We start from the raw sequence: 12,620 nt of genomic DNA on the forward strand, positions 1-12,620 counted from the left end.
AGCCAATAAATAAATAGAAAAATGAGTTTAATTTAACGAAAATTATATTCAATTGAGGAAATTAAAATATAAAAATATTTAAATATAATTTTAAAATTATAAAAATTATTTTAATTAGTTAAGTTATAATATAAAACACGAGAGTAATTATCGTATAATGTTATTACCATAATATTCGTACACTGATGTTCATTACTAAAAATAAAATCTTTCTTCTCAAAATAAATTGTAATATTGGTAAATAAGAGGAAGAAAATATATATAGTCTTTCAAAATTAATCTAAAGCAGAAGATGATTTTATTCATAAAATACTACCTCTTAAATACTAATAATAATTTCCTGATTTCTAAAAGTTCAAAATAAATAATAAAAATATATTTTGATCTCTCTAGAATTCAACTTCAATTCTAATGTGTTTATTCCATAAAAAGAGGTGACTGATCGTTGACCCAAAAGAAAAATTCCTTTCAATCACCTGTGTTGGTAATTTCTTTCCAAATCAATTTCTATCAGAATTGGCTATGTCCATGACTCATGGCAAAATGCATTTATCCATCAAAAAATTAGAGTCTGGAATGAATTCTAGTTTCTCATATGTATTAAAGTTATACCTACATCTCTGTCTTTTACAGCTTCTTTATTATACAAAATACGATTTTTATCTTCTTTTCTCCAATATTTACTTATTTTTTTCTCAAATTACCAATAACTCAAATTATTTAAATAGATTTTAAACTCAAATTTAAGTATTAAAACCATATAAAATATATATAGCTATAAGATCTCGTGGATATATTATATCTTAAATGCTTAATATTCACTCAAACCATCAAAATTAACTTTTTATTATAGATCAAACGCAAAATAAACCTATTTGATTTATCATATTTTGATATTATGAGTTATGTACTTCTCTATTATTTTAATTTTTTTTTTTTAATTTTAAAATCTAAATATTTGAGTTTAGGCACTCAATCTATAACTTAGAATGGATATATTCCATCTCACAGCATCTTTACAAAATAGTGAGCAGAAGGTGAAAATTGTAAAGGCTTGGTTTATGAGAAGAAAGACAGGAAGCTTAAGGTGAGCATTTTAGGATTTTGAAATATCATATATAACTTAATCTCTTAATAAGTCAATTTTTTTTTTATGTGAAATGAGAATTTGTGGATTAAAACTCTATTTCTTAAATTTATTTAAAAAAATATTTTTTATTTTCTATCTTTATTAATTGCAATTTGAAAAATAAATAATATTATTAATAAAATTATTGCATTCTAAAAATGACTTACTTTTTTTAAAAAAAAAATTATCATTTTCCTTAAAAATAATTTAATTTTTCTTTAATTAAGAAGATTTGATAAACATAATGCTCTAAACTTTAGGAAATAGAGAATATATTTTCCTAGAAAAATATTTTTTAAAACAAATGAAGGGCTAATTAAACTAAAAAGATCATACTCATAAGTTAGGTATCGGACGGCGGATCAGCCGAGAAAAAAAAAATTTCTCCAGATCTTCAATCAACGCCGGATCACGGCGAATCTCTGTCCCCATCCCACCAGAATATCAGATTCCGGCAACGAGGGTATGGAAGAGGATGATTTCTTGCAACATAGCGGCCATAGGAAGCGTAAGGATAGTGAAGGAGGTTTCTCTTTAGAAGAACAAGACAGTGGAAAGTTTGAGTCTGTTGGACAACCGTCTCTAATGGGTCCTTCGTTTAGGGATATGCTAGTCAATGGAAGTCCTAATAACAAGACTGTGATTGCTGACACAGTTGAAGTGAATGATGAGGAGTCGTATGAGCTTTCTGATGGGGAAAAGGATGAGGAGGATGAAAAGTGCCCTAATATTAAACTTACTAAAATTGAGAAATCTCATTATTGTAAACCATGGAAGAACTCCTTGATTATCAAGCTGATTGGAAGATCAATAGGGTATGCCTATTTATCGCGAATGGTGAAGGAACTCTGAAAACCTAAATCCCCTATGGACTTAATTGCTCTGGACAATAATTTTTTCCTTACTCGATTTAATAGTAGGGAAGATTTTGATTTTGCACTGGAGGGTGGACCATGGATTATAGCTGATCATTATTTGTTAGTTCGCCAATGGTGCCCGGATTTTGATCCATTTAATGTTTCTTTGGAATGCTTGGCAGTTTGGGTCTGATTTCCATGCCTTCCAATTGAATATTTTAATGATGATTTTCTTATGCAATTGGGGAGGAAGATAGGAGATCCTATCAGAGTGGATAATAACACTAGCCGAGTGACAAGAGGGCATTTTGCGAGATTATGTGTTGAAGTTGATGTTACGAAGCCTCTTTTGTCAAAATTCAAGCTGAACCGGAGAGTTCGACGTATTGAATATGAGGCGTTGCATATGGTTTGTTTTTCATGTGGAATTTTTGGGCATATGAAAGATAATTGTCCTTCGTTGAGGAAAGAGTTGCAGCCAGAGAATGTAGAGAATGTGCCTAATTTGGCTCATAGTAACCCTACTCCTAAGGTAGCTCAGTTACCCGAGAATCAGGTGGTTAATCCAGCTGTTTTAGATGATTTTTGTGATTGGATGCTGGTTAAGAAAGATAGAAGACGTAATTAGTGTCCTCAGGAAAAACATGTATTTAAATTTGGGTCAAGTGATCATGGTCCGAAGGAGTCAAACAAGGGTAAATCAACGATGAAGACCAATAATAACCCCTTTAGTTCTCTTGTTGTTCTCCGTGATTCTGAGACTCATGTAGAACATAATGCGACTCCACTAGTGGTACAAGATTTTCGTCCTGTCTTGGGCAAGAAAAAGCTATGGGATTCTAAAGGGAAGGGTCAAGTGGTTTCTACTGTGACAAGAGAGGAGACTCCCAATATTGCTTTAGATTCCTATGTGAGATCTAATGGGCCTGCTGTGCAAAGTTCAGTTTTAAAAATTAGAGGGGTTTCGAGTGGATCAGAGGGATCTTCTAGAAAAGCTGCTGCACAAGATGACCATGTAGTTGTTCAAGGGAATAATAGAACGAATCAGTCAAAGACTTGGGTTGTTTCTAACCCGAAATTGGTGGGACTTGCAAATTTAGAAACATAATTGGATAGGAATCAGCATGATAATTTTAATAATCCTTCGTTTCCTCATCCAACCCGTCCTAATATCCCAGCAGCTAATGTAGATGGTAATCAGGATATGAATCTTGATAATGATGCGATGATAATTATTGCTCAGACTTCCTTGAATGAATTTCAGAAGAGTGGTTTAATTGGTAAGATGCCCTCTAATGAGGGGTCTCACTAGATTTTTCATTCTATTATAGGTTCAGTCATCCTCATGGCTTTCTTTTCTCTCTTATTTTTAATGATTATTGGAGTTTGAAATTGTCAGGGTGCTGCTTCTTCTAATTTTCTGAGAGCTTTTAAGGAATATAATCGTATCTATAAGCCTAAGATTTTTTGTTTGGTTGAGCCTCGAATTTCTGGCCATTCAGCTGATAATGTTTGTAAACAGCTAGGTTATGATAATTGGGTTCGTGTCGAGACTTTTGGTTTTAGTGGGGGCATCTGGATTTTATGGTCAGAAACGTTTTTTAAGTTAACGCTTGTGTCAACAAATCCGCAATTTGTTACATGCAATGTGTTACTTGATAATGGGGACTCGTGGTTAGTAAGTTTTGTGTATGCCAGCCCTGACATTAGTTTACGAAGACGTTTGTGGCATTCGGTTCTGGGTTTCAATGGAAGTGAGAAAAGTTGGTTACTGTTAGGCGATTTCAATTCTTTTACGAGTGAGAATGAACAAACCGGCTATGTTAATGTTCACAATATTGGGGCTAGTGATTTTCAGCGATGGATTTTTGATAACTCACTTATTGATTTGGGTTTTGAAGGTACTTCTTTTACTTGGAGTGAGGATGATATTAATTCTTCTTATAAAGCTGCTCGATTAGACCGTTGCTTGTGTACTGAGATTTGGCGTATGACATTTTCTAGAGCTACAATTATTCATGCTCCAAAGTTGCATTTTAATCATTGTCCTATTTTTATGAATTGCTTTGGAGTCACAAATTCTTTTGTTCGTCGTTTTCATTTTCAAGCGGCTTGGACAGCTCACAAAGATTTTGTTGATGTTGTTTTCCGTGGCTGGAAGCAAAATACTTCTTTATTTCATAATTTAAAATCAACCAAAGGCTCATTAAGCCAGTGGAACCGATCTGAGTTTGGGAATATTTTTCATAATAAGCAGAGGTTGATCCGTCGAATTGATGGTGTTCAAAAAAGCTTAGCTATCCGGCGAACGAGAGGTTTAGTGAAACTAGAATTTAATCTGAGACGACAGTTTCAAGATGTTTTGAAACAGGAAGAATTGTACTGGTTTCAACAATCTAGGGAGGAATGGATTGTTTCTGGTGAGAGAAATACAAGGTTTTATAATCTTTCTACTGTGATTAAACGCAAGAAGTAGTAAATTCTCAAGCTGAGAAATGGAAACAATGTGTGGATTGAAGATTCTAGTCAACTTAAAGAGCTTGCTAGTGGTTACTATCAGGAGCTATATTCGAAAGATTTGGCGGTTGACTGCAGCCATTTTGTTAGACCTGATGGGCCTGCTCTTTCTTCTTCTCAATGGTTGCTTCTGGATCGTCCTTTTTCTCATGATGAAGTATATGATGCTTTGCGCCTTATGTCTCCTTACAAGGCTCCAGGACCCAACGGTCTACAAGCAGTTTTCTTTCAGAAATCTTGGTCTGCGGTTGGTTCACAGGTTTCTGCGTTTATTATTGAGGTCTTGGGCGGGAGGGAGTTTCCAGATGAAGTTAATGAAACAGTGCTGACTCTTATTCCTAAAATTGTTTGTCCAGAATTTATTTCTCAGTTCAGACCAATTAGCTTATGTAACGTGCTCTATAAGCTTGTTACAAAAGTGTTGATTAACAGACTGAAAGATGTTTTGAGCTCTCTCATTGGATTGGAACAAAGTAGCTTCGTTCCTGGCCGACAAATTATTGATAACATTGTGGTGTTTCAAGAAGTTTTGCATACTATGAGAACGTTTAAGCGATCAGGGAGTTTTATGGCGATTAAAATTGATCTTGAAAAAGCTTATGATAGACTAAATTGGGATTTTATTCAGTGGGTGCTGGGTTCTTACCACTTTTCCGATGCTTGGATTTCTAATATTATGAATTGTATTAGAACATCTTCTATGTCAGTGTTATGGAATGGTGAGAAGTTAGAATCTTTTAAATCGACTCGTGGTGTGCGACAAGGCGATCCAATGTCTTCATATCTTTTTGTTATGTGTATTGAACAACTTTCGAGAATGTTTAAACAGCTTGTTCGTCAATGCAGATGGAAGTCGATTCCTATCTCGAGTAATGGTCCGATGATTTCTCATCTTATGTTCGCGGATGATATGGTTTTGTTCGCAGAAGCTTCTGTGGAACAGTCGGATTTGATTTTATCATGTTTGGATGACTTTGCTAAGGCTTCCGGGCAGAAAGTGAATTTAGCTAAGTCTTCTCTTTATTTGTCGCCTTTTGTTGATAGTGATTTAGCGTCACTTTTGTCTTCAAGGTCAGGTATTCCTTTGACTGCTGATTTGAGAAAATACTTGGGTGTGCCATCTATTCATGGTAGGATTTCAGTCTCGACATATGGCAGTATTTTGGATAAAATGAGAGGCAAACTTGATGGCTGGAAGGCGAGAGCTCTCAAAAGCTGGACGACTAACGTTAGTTCAATCAGTTCTTAATGCTATTCCTGTTTTTGTGAGGCAGAGTGCTCTTTTACCAATATCGCTTTGCAATGAAATGGAGAAAATATGCAAGACCTTTATTTGGCATGGGAAGGATATGAAGCCAGCTGTACATCTGATTAATTGGGATACAATGTCCTTGCCGAAGCGGTTAGGTGGTCTTGGCATCAGAAATATGCGACAAATGAATCAAGCTCTATTAGGAAAGTTGTGTTGGCGAGCTTATAAGAATCCGCAAGCTTTGTGGGTTAGGTGTCTTTTCAATAAATATGAGTCAGGTTTTGTTCATTGGGAGGTCGCTAAGCAAGCTAATAGTTCAGTCAATTGGAAATCTTTTTGTTATAGTTTGGAGCTACTTTGAAAAGGGGTAGTTGTAGATGTGAATAATGGGATGCACACTAGATTTTGGCTGGATGATTGGCTTCCGGTTGGGCCTCTTTGGAATTTTGCACTTAAACCGTTGATTGAGTTGAATATGCAGGTTTGTGTTCGATATTTTTGGATTCCTAATGTAGGCTAGAATTGGGACATTTTAAATTCTCTTCTTCCTACTGATGTCCTTTTATATTTCCAACCAATTACTTTAGTTGATGATATGTCGTGTTTGGATGGTTTTGCGTGGAAGCATTCTTCTTCTGGCTTATATACAGTTAAGTTAGGGTTTGATACGTTTTATTAAAAGTGCCAGGATCTAATATGGATTGGCAAGGGCTATGGAAGGTTAGAGTGCCACAGCGAATTCAAGTGTTTTTGTGGGAAGTGGCACATGAGAAAATCATGATTAATGTTCAACGTCGAAAGCGAGAATTTATTTATTATGATTTATGTCCTCTTTGTGGAGTTGCAAGTGAATCTGTTTTGCATGCTCTACGAGATTGCCAACATGTGAAACAAATTTGGAATTCATTTTTATCTACCAATTTAGTTTCTCCATTTTTTGATATTTTGAATGTGCCTTTATGGCTATCTGCTAATATAGAAAAAGTAGGGTTATTGGCTAATGGAATACCATGGGATGTGCTTTTTAGTTCGGCTGTTTGGTGGTTATAGAAGCGAAGAAACTTGTTGATTTTTAATGAGAATAATGACCAGAATACTATTGATGCGTCCTTTATTCAGTTTCGAGCAAAAGAATATGTTCACGCATGGAGGTTTTCGGTGTAGGCTGGGTCTGGACCGACAGACCGGTCTTTGAAGTATGTTGGGTGGAAGCCGCCAGAAACAGGCTGGGTGGTAGTGAATTTCGATGGTAGTGCATTATTGTCAGTAGGAAGAGCAAGTTGTGCAGGTTGTTTTTGAAACAATGAAGGTAGATGGCTTTTGAGCTTTCAACGGTTTTTGGGCAATTGTGGAGCAATGGAAGCTGAGCTATGGAAACTGAGCTATGGGGAATATATTATGCTTTAGTATTAGCATGGGATTCAGGGTGGAAGAAGATTGAAGTTCAAACGGATTCTCAACTCGCGTTAGATTTACTTACAGATAGAGGTGCATAAGTTTTTAGAGTTGCTAATTTGGTGAGGAATTGTCGTGATCTTATCAATAGAAGCTGGGAAATCAAGATGGTAAAAATTTACAGGGAAGTAAATGCGGTAGCGGATCGTTTGACTAATTTAATTATTGGTGATGATTTTAATTTGAAAATTCATCAATGGCCTCCTGTTACTATTAAATTTTTACTGAATGCTGATAGGTTGAGACTTTCATAGCCTAGATTAATAAAATAAGGGTTCTATCTTTTTTTTTTAAAAAAAAAAATCATACTCAAAAGCTCATGCCTAATGAACAACCCTAAATATCTAACTTGAAAATATGACCCGATTGAAAAACACAGTTACCAGGAGAGAAAGCTCATTGATACTGGTAAAACTTAACTCCCATAATTATAGTGCAAGAGGACCGTGCAAACAGACTGGAGCACGGGGGAAGAAGACAATTCAAAAGCCAATCTAAAAAAACATTAAAAATGCAACTCAACAACCATAGATACTCAGCACCATCGAGTCAATGAATGCAGATATAAAGAGAGAGGAACATAATCTCAGTCAGACCACCATACTGCAGCGTGGAAAAGAGCAGCCCTAAAGAAGATACCAACAAGAGAAAGGAGAAGCACTATGTATTAAAATAAATTATATATTAGGTTTTAAATTACTAACAAATTATATATCTTTTTATTAATTATTATCTAAAACTTATTTAATGACATGACTAATAAATTGTATAATTAACTTAATAATCATAATGACATTTTTAATTAAATTATTAAAAAACCATAAATTATATATAGTTATAGATCTATTTACAATGCAATTAAACCCATTCATTTAGTTTGATATGCAAGACTTGCTAAAACATGTTAATTAATAATTTTAATCATATATAAATTACAGTGAAAGAAAATTTAAACGTTGAAGGACGCAATCTAACAAATAGAACTTAAAGAGGAGAGAGCGGATGCGGATGGCAAAAGGCAAAGGCGATAGGTTTGAGTTCACTGAAATGGAGGGATGGACAATGGGACACCACTCTCTCTGCATGACGCTTCCATATCTCGCTCTAATATAGAGATTAATTACGAGGTTTTTAAATTTACTTTTTACTAATGAATTAAATAATAACTTTTTATTAATTAATTTTTAAAGAAACCATTGAATATCTATAATATTCTTCTGTTTTTGTTCATGGGTATGGAAGAATTGACGATTTCAAAATCTTGTGAGCTAGAAGATAAAACAAATAACTATTTTTAATTATAATCCAATTGGGAGAATAGTTAAATTATAGTAAATAGACAAAAGAAAGCCCATCAATTGGCGTCTATTATTCAAAGGTTAGCTGTTAGGAATGAATTGGTAGCTAAAAGTAAAAGACTACCAAGTTAAAAAACCACTAAGATGGAAATTAAATTAAAGGCACATCTTTCATATCCAAAGATATCCTTTGATCGAAGTGGAATACAACATAAATTCTATCTGCATCAAGTTGTTCTTGTTTTTGTGACACAGATACAACCAAAAAAAAAAAAATCCTTTAACCTCTACGCCTTTATAATATTTTGCATGAAATAATAGCTTCAAAAAAAGAGCTATTATTTTTCCCTTTCGGGTTATACAACAAATGAGGTTTACATCAAGATTCGAATAACAGCGAGACCAGCAGCAGATATGGAAACAAGAGTACCTATACAATACTTTATCACATCATATTTTGCAGCTTCCAATTGGGCCCTTAATGCGTGAATTTCCTATATTATATTATACAAAAGCAATTTTTTTTTAAAAAAAGAAAGGTGCAAGCATAAAAACTTCATGATTTGTCAATCACTAGTAATACTTACTCTATCAAGTTTGTTGGTGAGGTTAGAGGTTTCAGCATTTTGATCTGCTAGCTCATCACGTATCCTCCTGTGTTGGTCGAAAACCAAAAGACAAAAAAAAAAAAAAAAAAAAAAAAAAGAAACCATGTCATTGAGTATTCATCGGAAACAAGAAATCAGCCAAAAGTTGCTTTCCTTACCCTCTTTCAAGATTCAAATCCAACCGTTGCCCAGCAGTAACTTTGTCAATTTCATGCCTGTATCACGTCCATTGTCTTAAAAACATGAAAATAGTAATAGAAGGAATGGAGATTCACACGGTAACAAACAACAGTCTGCATGTTAACTCTACAGATCAAACCTCAGTTCACTGCGCATCTTCTCAATGTCATTCCGGAGTTTTTCAGTCTCATGTTGCAGCAAAGAGAAATGATGTTCCTATATTATAGATATTTCACAAAGCCAGCAAGCAAACAAAATTTATTTAGACTCTATGCCATTATTATACATAATATCGGACTCAAGAACACAAGAAGCCAAAAGATCATGAAATTGTCCCCCATCCCCATTTTTCTATTGCCCTCTCCAACAATATTAAAGCACATTGAAACTGAGGCAATTTTCTGAAAGAGATTTAGGAGAAAACTGGATAACAAAGCTTCATATTCACATGTGCCAATTTTCAAAATTTAACTAAGATTTGGAAAATAATTTGAATTTGTTTTTCACTTTTTATGACAAAAATCATGTTTCCAGATGGAAATAGCAACTTTTTTATAACCAATATTACAATATAACTTCTCCATAACTAAAATTGAATAATTATTAAGAAAATATTTATTTATAATGATTAAAAATTGACAAGTAACAAACCCTTAAACTCTGTTAAAACTAGTAACCCAAGGTTGGGTGCACCAATGCCTTAGGTTTTGTCTCTCTCCCTCTCTCTTCATACCTCAACTTTTCTAACATTACCACTTTAGAGTCAAACAAAGTAACACGCTGAACTTTTGTGACATGGTGCTAGAGTTGATTGTTTTACCTTATGATCCCACGCTACATGAAGATCATTTTCCTTAGTATAACACAATACAGAAAGCTAATATTGTAAAGGATAATAAAATAATTGAAAGAAACGAAAAGAAAGAGGCTCTTTAACATTGATCCATTTTTATCTCCTTAAATTTGTTCAGACCTCAAAATTGATAACAATAATCTTACTCCTTCCCAACATTACTTGATAGGCCACTCAAGATCTTTCCCAAAGCTCTTCACACAGATTCATTTAAACTATTTGGATCAGAAAAAAACATCACATTCTGGCATTGCTTTTAATTGTTCTTTAGATATCATAGGAGATGTGAGAATCACATGCATGAGCATTATGACCTTCAAAGGAAGATGATCTTTGCTAGATCATTTAAAATATATGGATCAGTCTGAGCTAAACAAAACCAAATGCTCCCATTCTTTCTTTACTTAATCTTTGAGCCGATGTCACTCCTTAGGGAATTGCACATAGTTACTGGTTAAGGTCGTATTCATGTATGGCGACAGATTCTATAAGTAGAGCAATTGTAATAACACGAACCCAACATGTGCATTGTGGCTAAACTGCTAAAGCCCAACACTTTTAAGTATAAAAATAGAACTAAAACTAGCCATACCTGCGAACTCTGGACTTCAGATTTAAATTTGGACAAAGTGCTCTCTTGAATCATTTCATTCTACAAACAAAATGAAACCACAAATTAGAAAGCCAGAATGAGAGAGTATTTCCTACAAGCATATTTCATTTACAAAGATGATGTTTTAATCAAATTGCAGTTACCCAAAAACAGAACTGGAAAAATAAACAACCAAATGTAGAACCTTACTTTTTGCATCTCTGCCTTTGAGACAACCGACTGAGAGACATTTTCCAAGCTGTCGTTCAAAACTTCAGTTATGGCAGCTGTTATCGCCTCAGCTTGCTTTGAGGGCACGCCCTGTGCCTCCAATCTTCTGACCTAAAGGCAATGCAGAAAATTAATTCCAAATACACTTGACCATTAAATTAGGGCAACGAAAAACGCTACAACGAAATCACAGCATTTCTCGAATTAATTGAAACGAATAACAAAATGGCAATGAAATTACAAGGGCTAGAGTGTCGACAAGAAACAATCTTTTCCCGTTAGATTTGACGAGTTGAGAAATCTGCCTAGACCCAGAAATCGAAACAAAGGAATCGCAATTCAAAGGAGCACCAAATCCTCTATTTCTACCCAAAAAGATCCCTGAGTTGGTCCCAATTTGACCGACCCGCCTACAAACAGCAACAGCGGACATTCGATATTTTGAAGGAAAAAAAAAATCCAAAACAAAGATCTACAAATTTGAGCTTCGAAACTCAAAGATTCTTTCCAAATGCACAACGAAATCAAATGAGGGAAATAAGACTTTGAAATGGGGAAAAATGGAGTTGAATTCGGAACCCTAAAATAGAATAATAGGCAATGCCCTTTCTTCTCCTTGTTGACAATTTTGGCGATTCTCCCAATGCCAGAGAGATAGAGAGAGAAAAAGAGATCAAAGAGTTCGATTTCGCGGTTGCTTCGGAGTGAAATTGGAATGAATTTTCCCCTGTTTAGAAGGCGAATCTTAGACTCGGAGAATGTTAAACGTGCATTTCTTTTTCTAAAAAACATAACGTTTTCTTTATATTAATTTTTTTCCCCGAAAGGCAGCAAATTCATTGATATGCAGAAAAATACGAGCCACGGTCCAAAAGATAGCAAATTACAAATCAGCCCACTCAGCATTGAAAAAGCAACAAACAGGCCTGAGTCCGGAGTGAGAAAGCTTTAGCTGAATGGACTACCCCATCCGAAACGTGACCCGAATTATAGGAAATCCTTCATCTAATGATACGTTGAAATTACTAACATTCCATCCAGCAACATTATTTTGTGTTTTTTTTTTTATTTATATTAATTTATTACAAAATTATTTAAGAAAATTTATTAATGTATGAGTTTATTGTTTTAAACTATTTAAATTTCTAAAATAAAATTTAAAATTACCAAAATATAGATTTCATGGGTAATATGTTAAGCTATTTAAATTTAAGAAAATATTTTCGTTTTATATGTAATATTCATTTATTTTTTACATAATACAATCTAGTAATCAATTTAAAAAGTTAATTTATTTTTATTTACTTTTAAAATGTAAAAAAATGACAATATCTGAGATTGATAGTTTGAGATTGTTCAACTATGAAAAATTGCAATCTACTGATTGTTATAATCTTCATCAAACTTTAATAAATAAACAAAACTTATATATGCATATCAACTTACATATAAATTACTGGACAAAAAAAAACTTACATATAAATTATAAAATCTAAAATTGCTTTTTTTTTCCTAAAAAAATGGACCAAAAACCACCTGAATCGGTAAACTTAGATAGTGTTTTTTTTTTTTTTTTTTTTTTAAAATGGAAGCTTAGATAGTGTTTAGTTAGTTGAATTTCATTTTATAAAACTATATGGAATTTAAT

General features: G+C 33.8%; 3 protein-coding genes across 3 annotated transcripts; 2 read left to right on the forward strand and 1 right to left on the reverse strand.

The window, feature by feature from the left end:
• Window positions 1-1,594: 1,594 nt before the first annotated feature.
• LOC110610057 lies at window positions 1,595-2,614 on the forward strand. The gene is made up of 3 exons (XM_021749932.1): window positions 1,595-1,944; window positions 2,047-2,173; window positions 2,240-2,614. Exons 1-3 carry the CDS (start codon window positions 1,595-1,597, stop codon window positions 2,612-2,614), a joined length of 852 nt encoding a protein of 283 aa, XP_021605624.1.
• Window positions 2,615-2,692: 78 nt separating this feature from the next.
• On the forward strand, window positions 2,693-7,251 carry LOC110610068. Its single transcript, XM_021749942.1, has 7 exons — window positions 2,693-3,067; window positions 3,386-4,406; window positions 4,506-5,731; window positions 5,778-6,033; window positions 6,121-6,236; window positions 6,920-7,043; window positions 7,163-7,251. The coding sequence occupies exons 1-7, from the start codon at window positions 2,693-2,695 to the stop codon at window positions 7,249-7,251; spliced, it is 3,207 nt and encodes a 1,068-aa protein (XP_021605634.1).
• A 1,408-nt stretch (window positions 7,252-8,659) lies between these two features.
• On the reverse strand, window positions 8,660-11,781 carry LOC110611704 (protein FMP32, mitochondrial). Its single transcript, XM_021752092.2, has 7 exons — window positions 11,214-11,781; window positions 10,952-11,083; window positions 10,742-10,801; window positions 9,436-9,512; window positions 9,275-9,331; window positions 9,096-9,162; window positions 8,660-9,002 (listed from the first exon to the last, which is right to left on the reverse strand). Exons 1-7 carry the CDS (start codon window positions 11,403-11,405, stop codon window positions 8,883-8,885), a joined length of 705 nt encoding a protein of 234 aa, XP_021607784.1. The 5' UTR covers window positions 11,406-11,781; the 3' UTR covers window positions 8,660-8,882.
• Between the last annotated feature and the right edge of the window lie 839 nt (window positions 11,782-12,620).

The sequence above is a fragment of the Manihot esculenta genome, chromosome 1, assembly GCF_001659605.2.
Source record: "Manihot esculenta cultivar AM560-2 chromosome 1, M.esculenta_v8, whole genome shotgun sequence".
In the NCBI taxonomy this organism is placed as follows: Eukaryota; Viridiplantae; Streptophyta; class Magnoliopsida; order Malpighiales; family Euphorbiaceae; genus Manihot; species Manihot esculenta.